Here is a 25,159-nt window from a genome sequence, read left to right as displayed (position 1 = left end):
GATTTCCCACTCGCTACCTTCTACAAATGTCTCCCCAAACAACTGCCCAGTTAGGTTCTTGTCTCAGGTTGGCAATTTGTTACTATGGTAACTGGCTGGAGGTTCAAGACCCAGAAATCCACAACATGCATTTGCTTCACAAAAAGGACAGTAGGGGAATACAGGTTGCAAATGCATGCTTTGCAAACCAGGAAACCACTTATCCTGAGAAATGAGTCGGAAAAAAAGAAAAGATAATTCTGCAGCTGAAAAGGAAAACAGCAGCAAGGAGATCAGACCCAACAATCCAATGTTTCTTACACACTTGAATACGTGTCTTACAAGTTCCGAGTCCATTTTGTAAATGTGACCTCAACTGCATTTCTCTGTGAACTCCTATGGCGGAGAACCCTGGTTTGCATGGTATTCTTCTGTCTCTCACACATTCTGGGGATGCATTTATTTATTTTAAATTTTTCTATCCCACCTGTTTCTCAAGAGACTCAAGGTGGCTAACAGAAAGTTATAAAACCAATAGAATCCCTTAAAAAAACCAACCCAACACACATTCAGAAAAAGATTTAATAATATCCATCCTGCACAGCAAATTGCAGCAGTACAAAAGGAAGATAAAACTGAGCCCAAAAAATACACAAAGATTTAGAAATCTAGGTCCTAAAAGTGAGAGCCAACACCTCCAAACTGTCAACCACCAAAGCACCATCTATGAATTACCGTAAGTAAATTTGATCTAGTGTTTACATGGGAGATAACTCTTGACAATTGCATTTTTTGGAAGAGTTGCAACTGGTGGGGGAGGTTGGAGTAAAGTGGTATAATGTGTGTCATTTTTCTTTCCACTTAATTTAAACTAAGTAGATTTAAGCTAGCTTTTATGTAGAGTTCTCTCTGTTCAAAAGCACATTTATGTACCGAAAGAGATGCATGTATGTTGTTTATTAAGTGACATGACACTAAGGACACTTTGGGGTAAATATGCTATCAAAAGCATCCTGGAGCAAGAATACTGGAAAGTTGTTGTTCAACATGTACACCATTGGGACAAAGGACTAGTATTTTCCTTGCCATCATGTTTGTGTCCTATGCATTAAATACTGAAAGTTCTTGTAAATTACATGAAAGGAGTAAACTATAATGTGTTAAATAGCAGGTTGCCGCTTCAATGACTGAATCAAGGAGGAAGGATTATGAATAGAAAAGCTTCTATTGAAACATAAGAGTCTTGGTAATCAGCAGTGATGAGTGCAACCACAGAAATAGAACACTGAATTTTAATGGAAATGTTGTAAAACCCATGCATTTCTAAGATTGATTAGGAACAGCAAAAGCGCAAAACCCCCAAGAACTACTATTTTTAATATATGTGGGCACTCAACAGTCCTGATAGTAACAGATTTGCTACGGTTTGAACTATGCATAGAGCTCAGCTCCAGAGAGGTTTTTGTCCTTAAAAAAAACAACAGCTTGAGAGATATGAACAAGTTAAACCTGCTTTTAATGGGCAATGCACTCTTAATGGACAACATATCCTTACATTACTGTCACTTAATGCACTTAGAAATGTTCTCTTTCCAGTCAGTATTATCCAATCAAGGCTGTGGTGCTTTGTTAGCTAACTAAACACTTGGGAACTCTATAGAGATCTAAGCAGCAGGATGCTAAGACAGCTATTAAACAGCTGTAAATAAGAGCAATAAACTTAACCTGGGAGTCAATTTTAGCTCAAAAACATCACACATTTTCATATAGCATTTATACTCAGGTATACCTAAAATCTGTCACACTGCATGTGTAAGTAGCATGCATGTATGACATTGTAAAAAAATCATAAACAGTTGATATTCACCAAAAAAAATAAGGTTTTACGAAGGCCTGTAGAGACAGCAATATCCAAATTGTATTCAACATGGAAGTTAATTTTTTGACACAGGAGGATATTTGGACATTTTATTTATTTATTTAACAACATTTATTACCGCTTACTAGAATTTACTCTAAATGGTTTATAATAAACAGTCTAAAACAGACATTAAAAATACCAATAAGAAATTAGAAAGGGGGGGGAGTAAAATAAAAGAAGTACAGTTGTACCTCAGCTCCCAAACGCATTGAGAGTCAAACGTTCCGGCTCCCAAATGATCGAAAACTGGAAGTGAGCGTTCCAGTTTTCAAACTTATTTTAGAAGCCGAATGTCCAGCACAGCTTCCGCTATTGTTTCCGGTGCGCCAGCACAATTAGTAACCAATGGGAAGCCGCGCCTTGGTTTCTGAATGTTTCGGAAGTCAAATGGACATACAGAATGGATTCCATTCGACTTCCAAGGTACAACTGTAATTATAAAACAGTTACACTTACTAAAACCATGTCTCAAAATTACATGCTAAAATTACATGCTTGGATATACTCGCTGGAATAAAAAGGTTTTTAGTGGGTGCTGGAAACAATACAGTAAAGACACCTGCCTGTATTACTGAAGAGATCAGCTGGATTTAGCATCAGTAGTTAATGTCAAACTTAAGCAATATGAAGATTACACTACAGATTCTTAAGTAAAGGTTTGGTGTCTAAAAACCATGTGTAAAGATGGTTAATTTGTACTCATTCTATTGCCATTCAGCTGTACAGCTTGTGAAACGAGAGAGACTTTGATGGCAGCTAGTCTAAATCAATTTAGATACTAATAAAATTGCATTATGGTCCTTTTAAAATCAGCAGTGTCCACTTACGAGCATTCAGGCAGTAGCCTGCTCTCCAATATGTCCTCTTGGCGACTCTACTTCTAATTCCATGCTCTGTACATTTTAATGCATTATTGTTTCAAAATACAATGCTACAAATTGCAAATTACATCTGGCTCAAGGGCTGATTATGAGAAATACTAGCGCTACTGCCTCTGCCTGAATAACTCTGATAATAATAATAATAAGAGATTGATTGAGCTGCAAAGCAGCCATATGATGAGAAGGGTCCATTTGAACATTGCCATCAGCTTCTTTTGTTAAAAACAACACTTTGACATGTCACAGCCAACAAATCTTACTGCATTTGGTTACCATGGTTTTCTTACAATTTAAACTATGGGTACTTTCCCAGAAGGGGACAATATAGGAAATACAAATGAGACACAGGACATAACTTTTCAAGTTATGTGGATGTAAAAACAAAAACAATTTATTTGGGGGGATGCTGTCAAAAAGAGGAAGTGTTACTATGGTGCAATCATATTTCAAAAGGAGGAAAAACACATAAAATAGTAATAATCTGTAACTTAAAACAATCATGCAATGACACAGTGGCATTTTTTCCATAATATGTCATTAACTATGGATGGAGAAGAGAAACCACAATTAGAGATCTTAAGAAAGTGATCTGTGAACCAGGATCTTCTAGGTTCAAATCTCAGTTCTGGCAAAAACTACATATCTTGCTAGAAACTTATGTAGCTTGCCTCTAAAATTAGTCTTCACACCTAAGAACTGGAAAGTAACTAACGTAACAGCAATTTTAAAAAAGTGATCCAGAGAGCTTTTGGATGTCTGTTCTGGAAAAACGGGTGGAAAACACTATTAAAAATAGAATAGAGCAGAGGTTGCCAACCTAACACCCACAGGCACATTTTTCCTGGTACCGAGGAATGCTCCTTGTTATTAGACAACAACAGCACAGAGTGTGCATGTTATCTACATAATCAGGACCAGCAAGGCATAGCTGACATCCCATGATAAATATATGGAGTTGATTGATTTGGTTGTCTCTCAAATTTTGTATTAGGCCATGCCTCCTCCAGGACAGCCATTTTGTGAGCGATGGCCCCAGCACACTCTTGCCCACTAGTCCAAACAGGTTGGCACCTCTGATATAGAAGAACAAGTCTTGCTGAAACCAAACCAGCATGGCTAATTCAAAGATAAGCCCTGTCTCACTAGTTTCTGAACATTCTTTGCCAATAAGCATACAGATGGAGGTGATCCAGTCAACACTGTATATTTAAACTTTCAAAACTTTGGACAAATTACCTTTTGACAAAGGAACAGGAAGCAGAATGTAAGAATATGGGGACAGCAATGTTGAATCAGTCACAGTTTTGCAAAGCCTCATCGGGCTATGTATTTCTCTTATAAGTTGAGTTTTCTCTTTCATTTTTGGGCACAGAAGAGATTTTACAAATGTAACAAAAGAAAAGCACAAGTCACCATGTCCAGGAGAAACATCAAGGGTATGGGTGGTGGATAAGAAATTATCTCATGGCAACTTAATGTGAATAATGGTCAGTGATAATCCATTCTTCTTTTTTTTAAATACAATGATTCTACAGCAAAGTTTTACATATGCACACAAAAGGTTAACCAAGCTCTTGACAGTTCACCTGGAACCTCCCAAACGTTAAAAGTTCCCTGCAGACCTCATTATCTGTAAAACATTTGTATACATCAGCATTTTCCTGTCAATTACTAGAAAAATCATTGTTGATGTAGCTTTCCCAAGGAATATCCTCTGCTGAATAAATTAAGCAATATATGATATTATTTCAGACCTTGAAAACTGATATGCACATTCAATTTCAATGTGTTAGGAACCCATTCCAGGGAGAACACAGAAAGGACACTGAAAATGTTCCTTGTCTCTCCAGCTTTTAAGGTCTTCCAATATAACAAGAAAGTAAGCAGATGGGAAATATATATTTCTAGAACCATAACAGCTGTGTGGGCTTCATGTCCTTCACAAATGTGTAATGGGAACTACAGTACCAAACGTTATATTCCACCGAATGGCTTGGAAGTAGGTCTAAATGATGCACTTCTTGATTAATTTGCACTTGATTAATTTGCAACTATCAACCAAAAGCCATTGCTTCAGATTTATCCAGAGCAATTGCCCAGGTATACAGAGCAGCTGTTACATATTCATCAACAAATAAGTGCTTACAGAGAAGAGTCAGCTGATCCCAAGCTTATGCAGAAGCAGGGAAAAGTTCATTTGGATAGGTTTTAGGCGTTTGGAAATACCGAGGTAGGCTTGGATGGGGAAATGAATGAAAGAGAATACAGCACATCTGAAGGTGCCTTATACTGCATCAGACTACTGGTGCCTATAGCTACGTATTTTCTGTGCTGACTGACGGTGCTTTTGCAGTCCAATAGTTTAGACAGATGCTTTTCCTAGCACGGCGTAATGTGGCAAAATAAATATGTACCTCCACTCCACTTATTGGAGGAGACACAAAGGTCATTTATTAAACTGTAACTGGTGAAGAAGCCTTGAAACCAATGGGGAGAGGGTCTGTTAAATCTCTCCCATGCAAAACTTTGTAAAATTACTAGCCCTAAGTTGAGCCAAGTTTACCTTTTCTACTGATCTTCCTCGGAGACGAGGAGAATGGGTATCTCCTGTTTTCTACTTTTTAAAACAGCACCATTTCCCCATAAAGCTATTTTGTACCACTCATTATCCAAACTAGCCCATATGCTATTCCTGATGTGGGATTGTCTCATTTTCATCAACATGTTTTATTCTATGTGCAGCAGAATTTCCCTGCCCTCCCACCTAGTGAAAGTTGGCACTTAGGTTATAAAAGTTAACTGTGATTAAACGCTCATCATGGTATACTGAAATGTTACTGCATAGTAAAAGGTTTACTGCAGCTCTCAAAAAAATACTGACCTGAAAGCTATCAAAATGGTGACATTGATACATGTCTGTCGTCGCATATTCCCTTTGCTGCTAGTTCCTTCTGTTTATAGCGATACTTAAAAAGAGGTTTTGTACAGAAGAGTGCATTCCATTCCAAAGAAATGGTGGTGCCCTTTCCCAAACTATTACTGTTTATCATATGTAGAACACAGGGATGGTCCTATGCTCAAAGTTTCTTGCACGTGTGTGCACATCCCACCCCCACCCCCCATACACTGCTCTGAGCAGGTGGAGAACCCTAGAGGCCTCTAATGTGGCTGGAGGAACTGTAATTAGAGAAGGAAATCTGGAGAACAGAAATCTACACAAACAAGTACTTTAGCGGTTCACAAGATTCTATGGATGTACAAATAGGGCCTGTAACAAAACATTGCAGTGTGGAGTACTTCTGTTCAGAGTTCCAAGGATACGCCATTCCATTCCTATTCCTCCCTGGTTTTCCAATTTCTACCCAACACTCTCTACATTCTGTAACCACTGAGCATGCTTCCCCACATCCCTCCTTACAGATTTCCCCCTAATGATATATTGCACCTGTTCAGTTTCTCAAACATCTGTCTTGTGCCTGGATGGTGCCATTCTTTACTACAGATTTGTTATCTTTAATTGAAATTTCAACAACCACAGTGGGCATCTTGTATACAAATAATTATCAGACCAGAATTTGGAAATGCATTCACTAAGCCACAGCCAAAGTACACTTTTGTGCCTAGGAAACACCACACCTCAATTCCCAAGGCTTTAGTACAACATTTTATAGCAATAAGGCTTTTAAACTATGTGTTTCTGGTTAACAGGACTCAATTGTGTTTATGACCAAAGGCTAAAATGCAATGGCTATTTCCTTTGCAAGCAACTCTTTGCTCCTAAACCAATGATTAACAAAAGGATATCCTTTCAAGACATGTTAGCATTCCAACACAATGGGAATCCAAGACTATTGCTTATATAGGCTGAAATGAAATATTAAAGTTAAAGCTGTATCCCCAAACATAAGGTCATCACTCAAGCATGTGTCAATCTGAAGCACTCAAGCTTTAATTTATTTATGGTATGATCAATGTGTATACCCACCCACAGATATATGTCTCCTCCTGAAATCATAAATATGGCATTGCAAACATTAATTTCAACAAGGCTATTTCCAGAAGGCTTAAGAGTTAATAAAACAAAGCAAAACCCTACAAAAACAGCTCTGAAAGATTATGCTAACTATTGCAGAAATCCAGCAACTATCAGTATAGCAAATTAAATCTCAAAAGAAATGTTTCCAACATACACTGGGAGGAATGTCATTAACATATTCTTTCATCTAGCAGATTCCTCAACCCTCAAGAAGATATTTATTTACCATACTTCGCTATGGGCTGAATAGTCACCAGCCTTCAATTTTCACATCAGTTGCAGATGAGATGGGGGGAGCACACACCTTGTACACAGGCTTGAATTGAAATTGACTTTGAATCTCTGAACTGTCAACAAATTCTCCTACGAAAAGGTTTGCTTTACAGAGATTATAAAGTAGGTGTCACGCCTGACACTTGCATTTTATATTCAGATGGCAGGTCTGTAAAGAAACGTTACCAAAACGTCAGGAAGGGACTTAGAAGGCTCAGCTGTCACGCTATGTGCCTCTCTGGGCTTGCTTTGCAGTCAGATACTGTGCTGTCGATGTCAGAGGTTCTCCACTTAAACTCCCTGACAAGCAAAGAAGAATACTAGGAGAATATGTTATCAGGAGCTGTGGACTTGTCTTCAGTAGCAGGTCAACCTGACACTTATTTTGGTGCATGAAAACCAAAACTATGATCCTGTTTCAGATTAGAAAACTGTACACTATACCCCGCTGGATATACAAGTTCAAGTTTTTAAATGGTGAAATAATCCTTGCAGAGGACCCTCTATGCTTTCAATGCATTGAAGCCTAATGTGCTGAGGGTGCCCATCTCCTGCCTAAGTCTAAAAAGAAAAAAGGGAGAAAAGTGTGTGTGTGTGTGTGTGTGTGTGTGTGTGTGTGTGTACTAGCAGAAAAACACAAATGTAAACTCGACAGCAGCATGAACCAAAAGGGTGATTAAAAGCGCCAAGCTTTTAGCTGCTTCTCTTTGTTTAAGAAACCATTCCAATTAAGGGACATAAATCAAATTTGCAATCAAGGAAGAATTATAAAGTTAATGAAACATCTGAAATGTAGCTGCTGGAATTGTGGGTTGATTAGCGTCTAAAACAGTGGAAAATTATAAATTTATATTTATTTCCACCCTTAAAAAGAAAAGAAAACACCTGCTTTTTCAGTAGCGTTTGAACTATCCCCAGACATAATAAGCCACAGTAAATGAAAATCATGGAGGAGACAATAAAACCTGCAAGCTACGCAATGGGAAAGTATAGTCTGTGCATGTTGTTTTCCCAAATGCCCAGTCAGAGGTCTCAGGTGGCTAATGCGGCTGGAATGTGTAATTCAAAGCTCCAAATAATATGTTTATGAATCTGGACGTGTTCTGTGCACTTTGGAAGTGGCTGTACAAGAAGAGACAACAGTATATCTGATTTCAGCTAAACAAGGTTTTAAACTAAATTATCCATTTCCTCTTGAAGGACTGGATGGAGCAACACTGCAAGGCTCCCAGTAATCATTTCAAATGTAATTGTAGGATTCAATTTAATGGTAATATGGGAATATTTCATTTGCATTGGTTCCCAGTAGAATGGCTTCCCCATCTGTAATCTACAATACTGAAAGCAAGACACTGCACAGCCAATGTTTTAAATGCCATAAACACCATATTTTGATATATAGACCCCACACTCTGCAAACCCCCTCTGAATCATACTTACTTCTTTAACAAGAACAGCAGTGTGGAGTATCATATACAGCTCAAATTCTAAAGATAGGTGTTTGCAGGTTTAGGGTTTGTAAAGGAAATAGTTTCTTGGTTTCACATGTTAAGACATTGTATCTCATTTTCTAATTTATACAAGCTGTGGTTATTGAGTAGAATTTTCAGATACATTTGAGTTAGGATAACTGAACTCTTTCCTTAGTTGAAACAGTGATCTCAGGGTCACCATTCCAGAAGATTCAGGATATTCCAAAGAGCTCAAGGTGGTTTGCATAGTTACTTCCACTTCATTTTATCCTTACAAATAACTCTGTGAGACAGGATAGGCTGAAAGACTGTGACCGGCCCAAGGTCACCCAGTGAGCTTCATGACTGAGTGGGGACAATAATCCTGTTCTCAGAAGTCCTAGTCTGACACTACACCACACTCATACACAAAAGGAAGTACTTCTTCACACTAAGAAATTCACCAATACAAGCTGCAGTGATGGCCACCAACTTCAACAGCTTAAAAGGAGGATTGGAAAATTAATGGAAGATAAGGCTATCACTGGCCACTAGCCACAGTGACTATCGGCTACCTCCATGGTTGGAGGCTAAATATGAGCTGCTGGGATCCACAGTTGGGGGAGTGCTGTTGCATGTATATCCCACTTGCAGGCTTCCCATGCGTAACTGCTTGGCCAATGTGAGAACACAATGCTGAACTGGATGAGCCTTTGGTGTGATCCAGCGGGGCTTTATGCTCTCAAGAAATATTGCAAATAAAAAACACCACTAATCTAGTTCAAGATTCTCATGATTAATTTCCCCTTATACTTGATTTTCATATATCCTGTATAAACTGTCATGTAAACATGCACTTTTTGCACGTTTTGTTTACTTAAGGAACATACTTGCCACAACTAGTCAAATCTTATTGATTTTTATTTTATTTTTAATCTAGCTTTTAAAATCTCACTGACTTTGTGCTTTGGATGTGTTGTTATTTGTATTTTAATTATTTTTGTATTATCTGCTCTGGGAATTTTTCACCAAAGGGCAGTATACGCATCATAAATAAATGAACAGCTTCTTTGAACTTAAAAATAGCTTTCTGTTTTAACTTGTACTCTTCTGATGCTAATAATTCAAGGATTTCAAGGATACTAAAGCACACAGAGACCCTTGGGGTTTGGCAATGTGGTGAAGAACTTAGTGTTGGTCACAAGGGAAGCACCATTCCCTGCTCCCCTAAATCCTTTGAAGCCACACCTGGAAATCCCCACCTAGGAAGGAGCATTGGTTGTGGCCCTGAGGCACTACAATCACAAAACCACAACAATGTATTATTCAAAAGTAATCAGATCATACTATGACCCTAATCTAGATCACAAGGACTCCTGATTTAGTGTCTGTTTTCAGAACAAAATGCACTTGGTACATGGGGTGGGGGGAGACCCCTTAAGTCTCAAGTTAACAGGAAACCTCTTTAGACAGAAAGCTGCATCTATTTATTCCTGTAACAGTTCTCCTAATCTCTTCACACTTTTTTCTACCTGACCTCTCATCCTCTTACTTCCTCTCCTTTGGTTTCCCCTATTCCTTACAGAAACTGCTGGTCATTGTATCTATAAAAATACAGTACTACATCCAGTGTAGAAAGCCCACCAGATAGGCTGGTGGGAACTACCTAAATACTGTAGTATAGAAATTTATTTATGTATGCAACCACAGCTGCAAGAATGTTCTTTGCCCAAAAAAATGGAAGGAAGAAGAGGTCCCGACAAGAGAAGAATGGATACAGAAGTTAATGGAGTACGCAGAAATGGCGAAACTTACTGGGAGAATAAGAAATCAAGATAACCATTTTTTAAAGAAAGGAATGGAAATGGTTTATTGAGTATTTACAAAGAAATTGTAAACAGATTAAGACACTGCCAAGATTAATGTAAAAACCTGCAGTTTCAAAATATATATGGGATATATACAGGAATGGATATGTAAAAGAGTATGTTGAGATAATTTGGAGTATGCAGGAAGTTGAAAGAAATGTAAAGGATCACAGAAAGAGGGGGAAGGGAGTCAGAGTTTGAAATGTTAAAATTATGATTGAATAATTGTGCATAAATATATATATATAATAAAAAATAAATGAATACTGTAGCACCGTGACAGCAGACTGAGCTCACAGTCTTCTCCACTACAGTGAGTTGTACTGTATTTCTCTTTAAATTATAATACTTCCCCTATGTTATAGTCAAGGTATTTTAATAGTATTATATATTACTACAACTATTTCTATCTAAATTTCATAGAATCATAGAGTTGGAAGGGACCCTGAGGATCATCTAATCCAACCCCTGAAATACAGAAATATGCAGTTATCCCCTAAGGGGATCGAACTTGCAACCTTGGCATTATTAGAACCATGCTCTAACCAACTACCAACTTTATTTTTTCTAACGAACTCCCCCCCTTTTTTTCTAACCAACTTTTCGCTCTATAAGACGCACCCAACCATAAGACACACCTAGTTCTAGAGGAGGAGAACAGAAAAGAAATATTCTCTCCCTCTTTGCTCAGCGCCTCTCCAGCAAAGCAGGACAAGAAATGGAAGGGGCTCCATTTCTCCTCCCACTTCGCTGAAGGGATGCTTCGCAGCTCTCCCTCTCTGCGCAGCACCCCTTCAGCGAAGTGGCAGGAGAAACGGAGCCCCTTCCATTTCTCCTCCCACTTTGCTGAAGGGGTGCTGCACAGCTCTCTCTCTCTGCGCAGTGCCTCTCCAGCAAAGCGGGAGGAGAAATGGAAGGGGCTCTGTTTCTCCTGCCGCTTTGCTGAAGGGGCGCTGCGCAGAGAGAAAAAGCTGTGCAGCGGCTCTCCAGCGAAGTGAAGCCAGGAGAGCAAAAGGGATCAATCCCTCTTGCTCTCCTGGCTTCAGCAAAAGCAACACAAAGCCTCCTGAGCACAGCGGGAGCGCTCTGGGTCCAAAAAGGGTGTCTCTGGGTCCAAAAATGTGGCAAACCCTGCTTTTAGTGTCACGCTACTTCTATACCAGCCATTAGAAAAACATGAGCAGACAAGCAGTTAAAAAATGAAAAACAAAAAATGTCAAATTCAGTCATCCAGACATCCGTAGCTGTGAAACAGCAAGGAGGAGAGGGGAGGAGAAAGCAACACAAACTAAGGAGAGAGAAAGGGAAAAAAGCACAGCTTTGAACATCAGGCCAGAGAAACAGATTTTTCAATATTTTATGTGACATGATGCAACAGCAGCTAAGGACAAGGAAACACAGGCTTTGCTTACATGGCAGCTGACAGTAACTAAAAAAGGAAGGGAAACAGCTTGCACTTTACTGGTTTATGGGGTCCGTGCTGCTTTTACATCTAACTACTTATTCCGTGAGAAGAAAATCTGATATTTACAAAGCAATGAGTCACCCCATACCAGAGAGTTGTTCCCGGAATATGTATCCTGGACTTTGTGTTTTGCTGTCTTATGCCTAGGGACACCCTGGCAGGGCCTAACTCCCTAAAACTTAAAAAAATGTATCTGAGAGACAGGCAAGAGTTGGATCCAAATCTACCCAAATAAACGTCACAAATTGCCAGATAATATATGGAAAATGATTGCATTGGCTGCTGCTCTTAAGAAATAAGGTTATAACCCAATAATAAACCCACAACTTTTAAAAAGTGAAAACATTTGTTTGCCATATATTATCTTACAGTTTATTATATTTAATTGGGTAGATTTGTGCCCACCTTAAGTTATGAATGTCTGTTCTCTTCCTTTTTAAAAAAGGTGACTCTCTCACGGATACAGTGGTAAAGGTAAAGGTAAAGGTAAAGGGACCCCTGACCATTAGGTCCAGTCATGACCGACTCTGGGGTTGTGGCGCTCATGTTCTTAACCTGAGGTACCACTTTAGCTAATGGGGACTCCCGCCACCGCCGTGCAATTTCTGTACTCATCCTGAAGCAAAGTTCTTAACCCGAGGTACTATTTCTGGGTTAACGGAGTCTGTAACCTGAAGCATCTGTAACCCAAGGTACCACTGTAGTTGTATTACCATACTTAAGACGTAGTGTGATGCCCTTCCCTGCCCCTAAAAACAATCAAATAGAAAAAAGCCCCTACCCTGGAGATTTTACTTTTATCCCACTCATATTCTAAGAAGGTCAGGGGTGATGTATGTTATGTATGCATGCAATACTGGCCTAGGCCTTCAAGCCTCTTGGAGGCTCAGGAGCTTCATCTGCATAACAAAAGATAGAGAGGATTCTAAAACCCTCCAATGACATTGTTAGTAGCTGGCAGGCTGCCAATCCCTGCTGAGATAAGGCCAGTGTTGTGATTCGCTAATTGCAGCATTAAGGCAACCTATCACAGTTCTAGCATGCCCCAAAGTGTAAGTAGATAAACAGGTACCATGCCGGTGGGAAGGTAAACAGTGTTTCCGTGCGCTGCTCTGGTTTTGCCAGAAACGGTTTAGTCATGCTGGCCACATGACCCAGAAAAACTGTCTGCGGACAAACACTGGCTCCCTCGGCCTGTAAAGCGAGATGAGTGCCACAACCCCAGAGTCATCCACGACTGGACTTAACTGTCAGGGGTACCTTTACCTTTACCACAGGCGGTGTGCGCGTTTTGCCCTGGGCCAGCTTAAGTGCCCAGCTTACTGGGCCAAGTGCCCCTGTTTGTCATTCTTGTTCTTCTTGTTCCTGATGTTCCGATAAATCCCTTTTGAGCTGAATCTCAGTCTTGGATCATGCCTGAACCCACCTACACTTCAATGTACATGACACTTCTCTTCAGATTATCCTCACAACGATCATGGTTATCCTCACAAGAACTGGCAATAGGACCACAACCTCCACCACACTTGTATGCAGTAGGGTATCTTTGAAGGCAGCACATAAAGTTCTATTATCCAATAGCTCTCTGGCACTTCCTGCCCTCCATCTCATGCCCAACCTGCTACCTGAGGCAAATACCTCACTGCCAGTATGGCCCTACATCAGGGTGAGGCTGAAAGTACAGCACAGCTGCAGTGTGAAATGGCATTGCCCTGCACACAAATAACATATACAAAGAGGTAAGAGATGAAGGAAAGCTTATTTCTATTGCAGCAAAGTCTCGCTACATTGTGCATGCCCATCTATCTTCTCAAGACATGCTGAACAGCCTTTATTGTGGAGCACACTCAACAGCCTCCCTGGATACCTCTGGCCAATGTTTTATATATTTTCTTGGGGATAGGCTCAGTGAGAAAATATTCAGTAAGACAATTTAAATAACAATTAGAAACACACAGAGAGAAACGACTACAACTGATAAAAAACCAATTAAAAAGCAGTGGATCAGTGATTAAGAACTCAAATCAGGGAAGTGGAAATCCTATATTAAAAAAAAGAGTGGAAGACTAATAGAGAGGGGGCGAAAAAGGTCTCCCAATCAAGGGAATACAACAATTTCGGTGATTATGTTATTTTACGTACATTTGTGTTTTGGTCATCCTCTAAGGAATTAGGGCAGAGTAGGACATCTTTACAACTCTGTGGGCTAAGCTGAAGGATACTAATTTGCCACAGACCACCCTATGAGCTACATAGTTGAACCAAGAATTTTAACCTTGTTTATATAGGTTTCCTGGCTCCATGTCTTATCTAATTAAAACATTTCTTGCCAAAGCAATCCCAGAGTGCATTACATTAAAACCAAATACATAATACACATTAAAACAAAACAGAAAGGGGGAAAAATGCAACTTTAAAAATAAAACAGCTATGCTGCAATCCTTGCATAAAAACCTTGGTGAATAAGTAGGTCTGCAACTGGCACAAAAAAACTCATAAGAGTTAGCATCAGCTGTATCTGAGAAGGTAAGGAATAGACAAGGTGCCAGTACCAAGAAGGTTGTCTTGTTTGTTGCCACTTGGTGAATTTCACTTAACTGTGGCAGTAAGAGGGTCTTCCTCATAAAGAAGATGCTTTGTTAGATATCTAGGTCCCAATCTATATAGGGCTCTATACTGTATGTCAATACAAGCTCCCTGAACGTGGCCTGGTGTGGTATGTTCACAATCAGCAGTCCCAAATGACAGCCTAGCCATGGAATTCTACATTAGCTGCAGCTTCTGAACAAATCTCAAAGGTTACCCAATCACTGTGGCCAGGTAATGCCTATCTAGGAACATCCATAACTACCTTACAAGCCAACCCCAGTCACTTGCACCTTCAACGACAGTGATGGATCTAAGAGCACCACCCATTCTTTCAGAGGGAAGGCAAGCCCATCCAGAACTAGAAGAATGCCTAATTCCTGAACCCTAGATTTGTCAGTCCACAGAGCCCCACCTTGTCAGGATTCAGTCTCAACCTATTGACGCTCACTCAGCACACAACTGCATTTTGTTATGAAAACCTTCTGGAAACCCATGGGAAGGCACAACTTCGAAGGATCTAGTAGGGATCTAGGGAAGTCACTTTATAGCTTTGTGGCTAACAAATTCTCCCTCAGGGAAGCTGGGAGATGAGAGTCATATTTTGAGAACAGAAAGCATGCAATACTCCCTCAAAGCAAAAATTGTACTAGTAGATGCACTACGGAGCGGGTCAGAGTTTGAAACAAAGGGGAAAGGGTATGATGTAATGTTTGAAGGTGTGCTGCCCCACTCCTTGTCCCATTGCCTTATACCGTAGAAAAACATGGCTTGAAAACACAACAGACATGTACAAAAACAGACAAAGTGTTTCTCTCATTAAGAAATTGGTACTATACTGTGACTCCTCAATGGCTTCCCAATAGCCTTTGTCTGTTTTTGTACTATATTTCAAGGAGTTTGAAACAAGGAGTTTGTTCTTAGTCATCACTTGTAGGTGATATAACCGAGTGTAACATAGCTGAGTTACTCTACATTGTTAATGCTCAATGAATCCTGTTTGCAAAGCAGTGCGTGTTCCATCTCAAGGCTAAGTGAGACCAGCCCCTCTTCCCTTGTGCCTTAAACTATGGAAGAAGTTGCTGCTGGGACTGTGCAGGTCCAGAACCCCCTTCCTAGAGGGATTATGTCAGCTGGTACTGGGCTGGGGCTTATCAGCCATTTCGGATAAATTGTTTTTGAATGGTTATGGTTTTGGTATTAAACTGCATCATTTTTATTGGATTGCTCCCCCCCCCCCACTAATACACTATGTGCTTTTTGATAGGATTATATTGATGAAAGTGTTTTTGTTTGCTAATGTGTTCTTATTGTTGTCATCAGCTTTGAAATCAACATTAATGCTGGAAAAGAGACATATAGATAAATCCACACTTACTGGAGCATAGCAATTGCTTGAAAATAAAAAGCCTTACAGGGCAAGGTAATTATGTGTACCAGCTCTTCACTTAAATTGGGAAATGTTCTCTACTCCAAATCAAAACCAGAAAGGTTGTATTGGCAGGAGTGAAAACTGGGGAAACCATGGAGGATCTCCAGGGTTCAACATGAATTTCTCTAAACACTTACATTTTAAGAAGCCTTTGTTGCTATGAACTGGGTTTTAGTAGTGTGTCAATAATGAATCACCATACATGCAAGAAACATCAAGTGCTAACTTGAGTATTGTTTTGTTTTGTACAAATGTTGATCCTTGTGCAGATGCAACATAGATGTCACTTGTTTTATTCCACCTCATAAGCAGCTTCACTAAAACATGACATAAACCTGTGTCAATCTTGGTGCAATAGAATCCACACTGATAGAATTAGAGTCATGTTACAGATGATGACAGAGTGAAGGAGCATTAAATGGTCCCTTTAAAACATGCTTAAATTGATGGCATTTTGAAAATGGATATTGAAATATACATTGCCATGAAAATCATAGGTCCAAACTCTAGTCACATATACAAATCCTACCTGAACATGTCCCCCAGGCCTTTGAGCATTCCTTTCTTGGCTTTAATTTTATCCTTTTCTTTATCTCGATCTTTCTTCTTGTCCTTCCCAATTTTTTTTCGGTCTCCTTTATCTTGACTGCCATTCATGTGTCTTTCCAGCGAATGGGATGGCTGGTCACTCGACGTAGAGACAGATTCTCTACCCGATCGTGAGCTTTCCTCAGTATCTTCCTCCACTGAAAGAGTAAGGTAATTTTAGTAGGGGCTGGGGGGGGGTAGATTAAAAAAAAATTCTCTGCTGTGATTCAAGACAAATAGAGTTGAACAACCCTTATCCGTTCATCCAGAATGAACAGCCACTACACTCCAGTAAACCACCCAGGTGGTAAACTGCATGACTTTCTCTGTTTGTATCTGGAAAGCTCCACACATGGGGTCCATGAAACTGCACATATTTTACTGTACAAGGTGAGGTTTTTGGTTTAACTTGCTTGCTCAATAATCTGATCACTTAATAAGCCAAGAAATGAATGAGTCTTTTGGATAAATATACATAGCTCATTTGATCCTCCCTTGGCCCAAGCAGGCAAGCAAGCAAACTAGAGAGTCCTCCATTGACTATAGTTTGCTATTTCATGCTAACCATGAAAATATGCTTAATTGCTTCACAGCAAGCCAGGATATTAAACCATGGTTTGAAGCTGACTTAATATCCTGGCTTGTTCCAAAGCTGTTAATCATAGCCAACAAAGTGCAATGGAATACCTTGGTTTGCTTGCTCCCTCAGGCAAAGGGGCTGGGCTTTATGTCCAAAAGACCAATTCATATCTAATATTATTAAGACAAGATATGCTAATCTGAACATGGTCTATATATTGACAGTTGAGTTTACAATGTTTTCCACTATGTACATTTACAACATAATTCTCCATTTTAACCTTGGATATCGGCTCATTCTTCACACCCATTTTCAGGAGAAAACGAAGGATGCAAAATTTTTCTTAATGCAACATACACCTTGAAGACTGAGATATTGAAATGAAAAATGAGCATGTTCATATTCAAGGCACAATCCTACATTTCAAGTTCAAACACCAACTCAGTCCCACACTGGCTTTCATTTAGGCTGGTGAATAAGTAAAACATACCGTAATACTATATCACCCTTGGGCACTGAGGTATCACAGCGATTTTCAAAGATAGAGCAAGGCTGAGAAAAAGATGCAATATGCAGTATCTGAAGAGAGGACTCAAGGACATTGTGCTTTAAGGCAATGTTAAAAATACAAATTAATTAAAACTAATTTATAATACTTGACATTCAACAAGGATAATGATAATAATAATGCTGTTTAATTGCTTATTGAAGTATTTCTATGCACATTTCCCTTCCTATTAAAAACAATCAATCACACCTCGTGCAATTCACATTATTTATATCCTGAATATTCAAAACTTGTGATCCTCATCAGTTACCTCAGCTTTGCCAATACATTAGCGAAAAATTGCAAACATGTTCTAAGACAGTATGCCTCTGAAAATCACTTGCTTTGGGGACAACCAGCAAGGAGTGCTGTTGCCCTCATATTTTACTTGTCTGCCTTTTATTGTATTGCATCACATTGCTTTTAGGGATGTATACCTCACACTCCAATAACATTTTCCAGTAGCTTTCCAGAGCATCTTGTTGGTTACTATGGGAAATAAGATGCTGGACTAAGATGGACCTTCAGCCTACTCCAGCACGACTTTTCTTATCTCATCCACTGAGGGTCAGGGAACACACTCATTCAGTAGGTTTGGACTTCCCTGCTGCTTTGCAATTCATTTCATACAATCTCTAATATAACTTCATTTCTACAATTTCCATGCAACAACAGAACTTTATTTTAGCCAACTGCTTTCACAGAGCCCAGCTCAGGCATGAAAGGAATCAGGGCTTCCTTCTCACACTGTCCTCCCCAAACCGCTTTGCGAGGTTGGGGTCTGCCAGCAACTAAAATAATTTATTTTCAAACAAGTTTTTGATTCGACCACTGCTTAATGTATTGATTGGAAGGGATGTTGCTGCTGTTTTCAGTGTGATTGTTTGAGTTTTAAGTTTGGAGTCACTGATGGTTTTATGTTTTCTTTTGTATCCGTAAGTTGATTTGACCAACGCCTTTGTGGAAGAGAAAAACAGGGTATGCATTCCTGAAGAAATAAAATGTTGCCTCATTATTATTGCTGTTCAGGCAAGAAATTCAAGTTCTGATTTTTGTGATAGTTCATAGTTCGCTGATGACATTACTAAAAAGCACTTGGTCGAGGGGAAGGATTAATCAAAAAGTGCAGACAACAATCCCCCTTTCCTATTTTAGCCAATAAGACCAAAACATCAGATTGTTCCAAGAGTATGATTCCAAGAGCAAAGATGTGTTTTTGTCAGAGCCGCCCCTAGGTCCCAGCTCACAAAGGACCAACGCCCGGCTGTAGTTATGTACAAAAGTCTTTATTGAAGTTCAGTTTCCATTTCAAAGCCGCAGCGTGCAACTCTACGTCTTAAAGCCTAGACCGGCGAAGTTCCGTCTGACTCTCCTCCCCTTCCACACCAGTTTAAGACTCTAGCCTTGCTCCATCTCTTCCTTAGCTCCTTCCTCCTCTGGGCCCTCCTGCCCGCTGGGGTTTCATCCTTTCTGGACTCTTCTGACGCTGACCCCCCTGATTCTTGCCCCTCCTTCCGGCGGGCTTTAGGACCTGGTTCCCTATCCGGGCTACCTGCTGTGCCGCTCGCCTGTACATTTGATCTTGGCGTGCGCGCCCAGCCGGCAACCTTCCTCTTGACCGTTCCCTCGCTCTCCGATGGAGGCGTGGCCAACCCTGACTCATCTTCTCTCGCTGGTGGTGAATACAATGGCCCTGATACCTGGGACTCCTCCCCCCCACTACGCTCTGGTGGGGAAGCTGGTCCTGATTTCCAACTGCTGCTCTGGGAGTCCCCGCTGGCCCCTTGCTTCTGGGGTGTCCCCCTTGGGGCCCCCCTTGCCCTGGCCATCGGCGCCCCCTTCTGTGAATCTTCCGATTCGCTGGAGAGGCTCATGGAATCTCTCGGGCTACTGTCATCTTCTCCTACGCTGCCCTCGGATTGCTCCCCCTCGCTCTCCATCTCCTCCCCTCCCTGCGCTCTCACTGCGTCCCTGACAGTTTTACTTAAGAGAACTGCAAGAAAAGTATTGTGAAACTGCTCTCCTAATTATGTCACAAAACAGAGAAAATGCTCATAAGAAACTGTAGTTATTGAACGTGAAGCTGTTCCATAACTGAGCTAGACTGTGTATTGTGTTATTTAATACAAGCAGAGTCTCTAGCAATTAAGACTCAACAGAGATTAGAAAGCTCTGCCAATTTATTCAGATTCAAATGGCTTGCTCTCAGACAACGCACCAGAGAAAGGAACTGTTTCTTATCAGCTATTCCAAGATTTCGAAAACAAGCACTGTGATTCATATGATCCAAATACCCCAAGCAGTCAGCTGTGACTATCTGATTATACCCATTAAAATCTATAGGTACCCTCTGCCAAACTTAAGGTCTTCCCATCTGTCTTTCAGGCTCAGTTCAGCGGTCTGAATGGCCAATTGTTCTGAGTGCAGCAATTATATTATGGTTTTTTAAAAGCCCCCACAATAAATGTGGTCACATGGTGTGTGGTAATATTTTTAGAACTCATTGCAGGACACTGATCAAGATTTCTTTATGAAAAAATTCAGAGCAACTTATCTGAATAGCTCAGTCAGTACAGCATAATAATCTTAATCTCAGGGTTGTGGGTTCAGGACCCATGTTGGGTGAAAGATTGCTGCATTGAAGGGGTTGCACTAGATGACCCTTGTGGTCCTTTTCCAACTCTACAATTCTCTGATTCTATTATCTTCAAATACAAAAGGCTCACCAGCTGACCAAATGAAAGATTACTGTTTACAAAGGAAAAGCATTTTCTACTAGAATTTTACATTGCTTTTACAATGAAAGAAAGGAGCCTTCTAAATTCTGAACTGTTGAGGGAGGAGAGAAATAGCTGCAAGGGGGATTTGAACACAACCCACCTTCATAGGGTTTAACTGAACACTAATTCCCCTCCCCACCTGTATAGTGTATAGTGGCATGTATAGTGCCACTTTAACACACTTGATCCCTACCTATAATGGAATATCTGCATCCATATCAAATAGTGGCACACCCAGTACATCTGCCAGATCATTCTATAGCTCGCTCTCTCTCTCTCTCTCTCTCTCTCTCTCTCTCTCTCTCTCCCCTCCTTCTCCTTCTCCCTCTCTCAAAAATACATGGTGCCATCCTGAATGTTGCAATATTCAGGGCAGATAAAAGAAGGCATTTTTTCACACAGCACATAGTTGAACTGTGGAATTCATCCCCCACAATATTTAGGGATGTCCAGCAAGTTGGACAGCCTTAAAGAAGGATTTAAAAAATGCTTGGAGGGGAATGCAATCCATGGATACCAGCCGCAATAGCTATATTCTGCCTCCAGTTTACATCTGAGTATCAATTGCTGGGAATCACGTGAGAAGAATGCTGATGCACTCAGGACCAGTTTGTGGGCTGCTTATGGGCACTGGTTGACCCACTGTGAGAAAAGCTTAAACATGAAGCACTTGTGATCCACCCCTCTGTGCCCCACTTCCTATGGGTGAAATCCAACTGTTTCCTCAGTCTCAGAAGAAGGGCTTTTGACCCACTTTTGGAAAAGATGGGGAGGGGTTTTTTTTGCTTTCTTTCTTGCAGACCTGAGCACACACGCCTTCTGAAAACCAGCTCTAGGTTGTTGGGGAACCCTGCAGAACAAATCAAAAGGTACCATAAAGGGCTGCCAAGGGAATCAGAAAAAAACCCATCTGTTATGGGGTACCTCCACTAGATTCCACCCTGTGTCACTGGGTCAATTAGACAAGACTGATAACATTTAGCTGCTCTGAACTGCCAGATTTGAAATGAAGCTGAATTAATTCTGCTGTTGCTATTGAAGGAAATATTTCAAATGTCCTTACATTCAATTATGCGATATTTTTAGAAGCAGGCTTTTTTTAAAAAAGAAAAACTAATATAAAATAGAACAGTGAACTTGTAGGAGCAAATTTGCTCATTATGACAGGCATTTCTTAAAATGTAAACACATTAATAAAAAGCTGAGATTGCAGATTCATTTTTTCAACTGCTTGTGTCAGTCGACAAGCTAAGTAATTAATTACCTCAGCTTCCCCAGCTCTGTTCCATTCATAAACTTTTAATATTTAAAGGTAAAGCAACTAGATAGGTGGGGGGGGACCTGTTGAGATACATTCAAAATACTACAACATTAAGGTTAAAAATTTAATAATTTCCATATAATTCTGCCCCATTTAAGTTCATTTGCTATTCACTCTTTTTTTTGAGCATGGACTGTCATTTTACTAGCCCATTGCTGCACCATTCAATAATTATACAGGAGATTCTTTTATGTTAATGACATTCTTCTCATGTTGGGTCACTCTTAGGGTTAAAGAACTGAAAATGTGAATGAACGCCCATTAGGGTGGGTAATAGCTGATCATTAACTTTATGCTTTATTAGATCTGCCAACCTTACATATTCTAATTAAAGAACAGCCGTAATTTTTCTTCACTTTATGGATGAACTTCCAATGCTGAAATTTTTCATCCTAAATGCAACTTATTTCCTCTCTCTCTCTCTCTCTCTCTCTCTCTCATTAAACTTTAGAACCAAAGTGTTTGCCTTCCCTTTTCATTTAACTCATTGCCTTGCTGTTAAGATGGTACACAAGGAATCTTGATTTTTTTTATTTAAAAAATTGCTTTGGGTGTCTGCATCTAATCTTGCCACTTTTAAAAATTCATTCATTGCTGTGTGTGTTTCTTTTTGTAAATCTACCAAAGAATAAAATACAATAAAATCGGGATTAAGATGTTTTTCAGGACAGAGGAGGGCATGTGTGCTGGGTCCCATTGGTGAAGTCATGGTGCTCTTGCCCTTTTACTGGTAGAATTGCTTTGTGGAGGGGAGACAAAAAATGGGGGGTTGAGGAAGGTCAGTTGTGGGGAGTGGGAAATGTCTCTATTTTCATCTGAGGAATGTTGGAGGGTATAATATTGGCTACATAAACATACATTTTTCTGCTGAGGTCCAAGTACATTAAAATTTGCAGTAATCTTCATTTTGACAAACCAGAATTTTAGAGCTTGCAAACAAACAAACCAACCAAATCACAAAATCCATAGCATGTTAGAGTGTGATGCAAGCCTGCAGAGATGTCATTATTACACTAACACTGTCAAGCATTAATGTTCTCTTTACCCAAAGGTAGACAGAGATGCGCCTGCAACTGCTGCAGTCCTTATGTAAACGTTTCCACTCATATTGTTCCTCCATATACCCCGCCTGGCCCTTTGGGCGATGCTCTTCTTTCGTTATATGGTATTTACATGGATCCAAACAGACATCAAGGCAGAAGCGACCATTTCAATTGAGGCAAAGGTAATGGGAGTGGGTCAAGAATGTGCTACACACCATACGGAACACAGAAGAGATGGTGCTCTATCCAAGAGAGATTGCACATGACATAAAAGCCAGGATATTGAGCAGCAGGGATGGGGGTTGGGGGGGAGAGACCAAGACATCAGAGTGGACCAAGTAAAAGAAGGTCGAAGTTGTTGCTGAACGTAGGCTTTACAAAGGGTGGAAGAATTTGGAAGGAAGAAGAAGAAGAGGAGGAGTTTGGATTTGATATCCTGCTTTATCACTACCCGAAGGAGTCTCAAAACGGCTAACATAACATTCTCCTTTCCCTTCCTCCCCCACAACAAACACTCTGTGAGGTGAGTGGGGCTGAGAGACTTCAAAGAAGTGTGACTAGTCCAAGGTCACCCAGCAGCTGCATGTGGAGGAGCGGAGACACGAACCCGGTTCCCCAGATTACGAGTCTACCGCTCTTAACCACTACACCACACTGGCTCTGAGTCAGTGTGAGTCAGGCAGAAGAAAACAGAGACAGAGAAAAAGGCCTTTTCAAGCACATGGGGACACAGTTGGGAGAGAAAGAGAAATGAAAGCAAGAAATCTTGAGATGAGTAGGTGTTGGCTAGAGGAGGAAGGATGTTGGCTGAATTATCTATTATACACTGTGAACAGGAACTCACTTGAAGGCTTCGAATGTGAATTGACTTTGTGGCTACACCGCTTTTAAGTGAACTGTGGAAATTTTGCAAAGAAGACAGAGTCAGAGCAGGTGGGAGCTTTAAGGTGGTGAACAAAAATCTTGGCGGAGTAAAGAGAACTTAACAGGAAGCTACCTTGACAAAAGACATGGTGTGATCAAAGGGGCAGGCAGGGTGAAGAGGGGGGGAATTAACTGAAAGAACCATCAGTAGTGAAAACATCTTTAAAAGGCAATTTTTAAAAGCAGTGTACATGGAAGAGTTTACTTACAGGTTTCCATGCCTTCATCATCCTCATCTGCAACAGGTTTATCATACGATTTGTCAATTGCAGCTCTGAAGCTCTCATTGCAGCCTCGCCCTCTGATTATCCGCGGCCGTGGACGGTGGAAGGGAATGTCACCATTCAAAGTTACCTCAGCGACTGCTGTCTGCAAACTTTCTAATGAACTGGATTTCTTCAGGCCTAATGAGGGGCCTACATCTCTGGTTGGAGAACCTTAATATTTTTTTTTAAAGAAAAAAAATAATTAGGATTAGCAGGGAGGACCCTCACACTTGATTATTCACATCTACAGCGACAGTCTACGGGAATGTGCTTAACATTATTCACATTATCTCTATACTCTGTAGGGAATTCTAGGCAGATTTGTTGGTTGGAGCAATGAGCGTGTCAAGTCATACACTATGAATTTGACAAGGTTAGTAACATCCCACTTTTCAAATTGGTGGGAAGTTAAAGTCATCACTGTTATTTCAACCATTTTAATGAGAATAAAATAATTACCAAGCTGGTTAAAAAATAGAGTACAAAGATGTCAGCACTATATACTTGATTGGCATAGCCAGTTAATTTTGTTTTTTAAAACAGCCAAAACAATCCTATGCAAATACTAGAAATAATGAACATTAAGGAGATTTTATTGACCTAAAATTAGCCTGCATTCTCAGAACAGTATCTGGGGAAAATTCTGCCTCACTAGCTTCTTTCATGGAGTGAATTTTAATAACCTGCACTTAAATATTACACTGTTCCCAAGAGCTTGTCTACATAGATTTTTTTTTCTTTTGGATTAATTAACCCATATTAGTTAATATGGTTATAATACATTAAAACTCATGTCAACACTTATTATGGAATAAATGCAAGTAATGTAAATTTTTTAACCTTGATTAGGAACAGGGATTACCCCAGCATGATAAAAGCACTAATAATTGCCAACAAACACTCGCAAAGAGAATATTAGCTCACAACAACACTAAAAGAAAAAATCTCTATTCATTGGAAAAATAAACAAAATATTTTTTTAATAGCATGTATATGAATCATTTCCATGAACTTCATGGACAAACTACTGCACTGAAAACTTAAGGGATTGGTCCAATAAAATGTAACTTTTGAAATGCTAGTCTAATTGAATTTTTCTCCTGGGTTTATTAATGGTTGTCATCAAAATTTCCTAGGAATTATTGGTGCTATTACCATGCTAAGGTAATCCCTGTTTCTAAACAAAGCAAGGAAACTCACTCTCTAGTAATATTTTTA

The 25,159-nt window shown here is 40.0% G+C and overlaps 1 protein-coding gene across 4 annotated transcripts in view; it reads right to left on the bottom strand.

Annotated features, from left to right (window-relative positions):
• The window catches only part of PARD3 (par-3 family cell polarity regulator), a 550,835-nt gene that overhangs the window by 137,607 nt on the left and 388,069 nt on the right, over window positions 1–25,159 (bottom strand). For all 4 annotated transcript variants that reach the window (XM_081834189.1, XM_081834186.1, XM_081834187.1 and 1 more), the window contains 2 exons: window positions 23,885–24,112; window positions 16,422–16,638 (listed from right to left, as the gene is read on the bottom strand). In XM_081834189.1, the coding sequence (XP_081690315.1) occupies window positions 16,422–16,638; window positions 23,885–24,112 (445 nt within the window). The remainder of the gene's footprint in view (window positions 1–16,421; window positions 16,639–23,884; window positions 24,113–25,159) is intronic.

Source organism: Podarcis erhardii (genome assembly GCF_964252035.2).
Source record: "Podarcis erhardii genome assembly, chromosome: 12".
Classification (NCBI taxonomy): Eukaryota; Metazoa; Chordata; class Lepidosauria; order Squamata; family Lacertidae; genus Podarcis; species Podarcis erhardii.
Note: the sequence above shows the minus strand (reverse complement) of the source record. Positions and strands in the feature narration are given on the sequence as shown.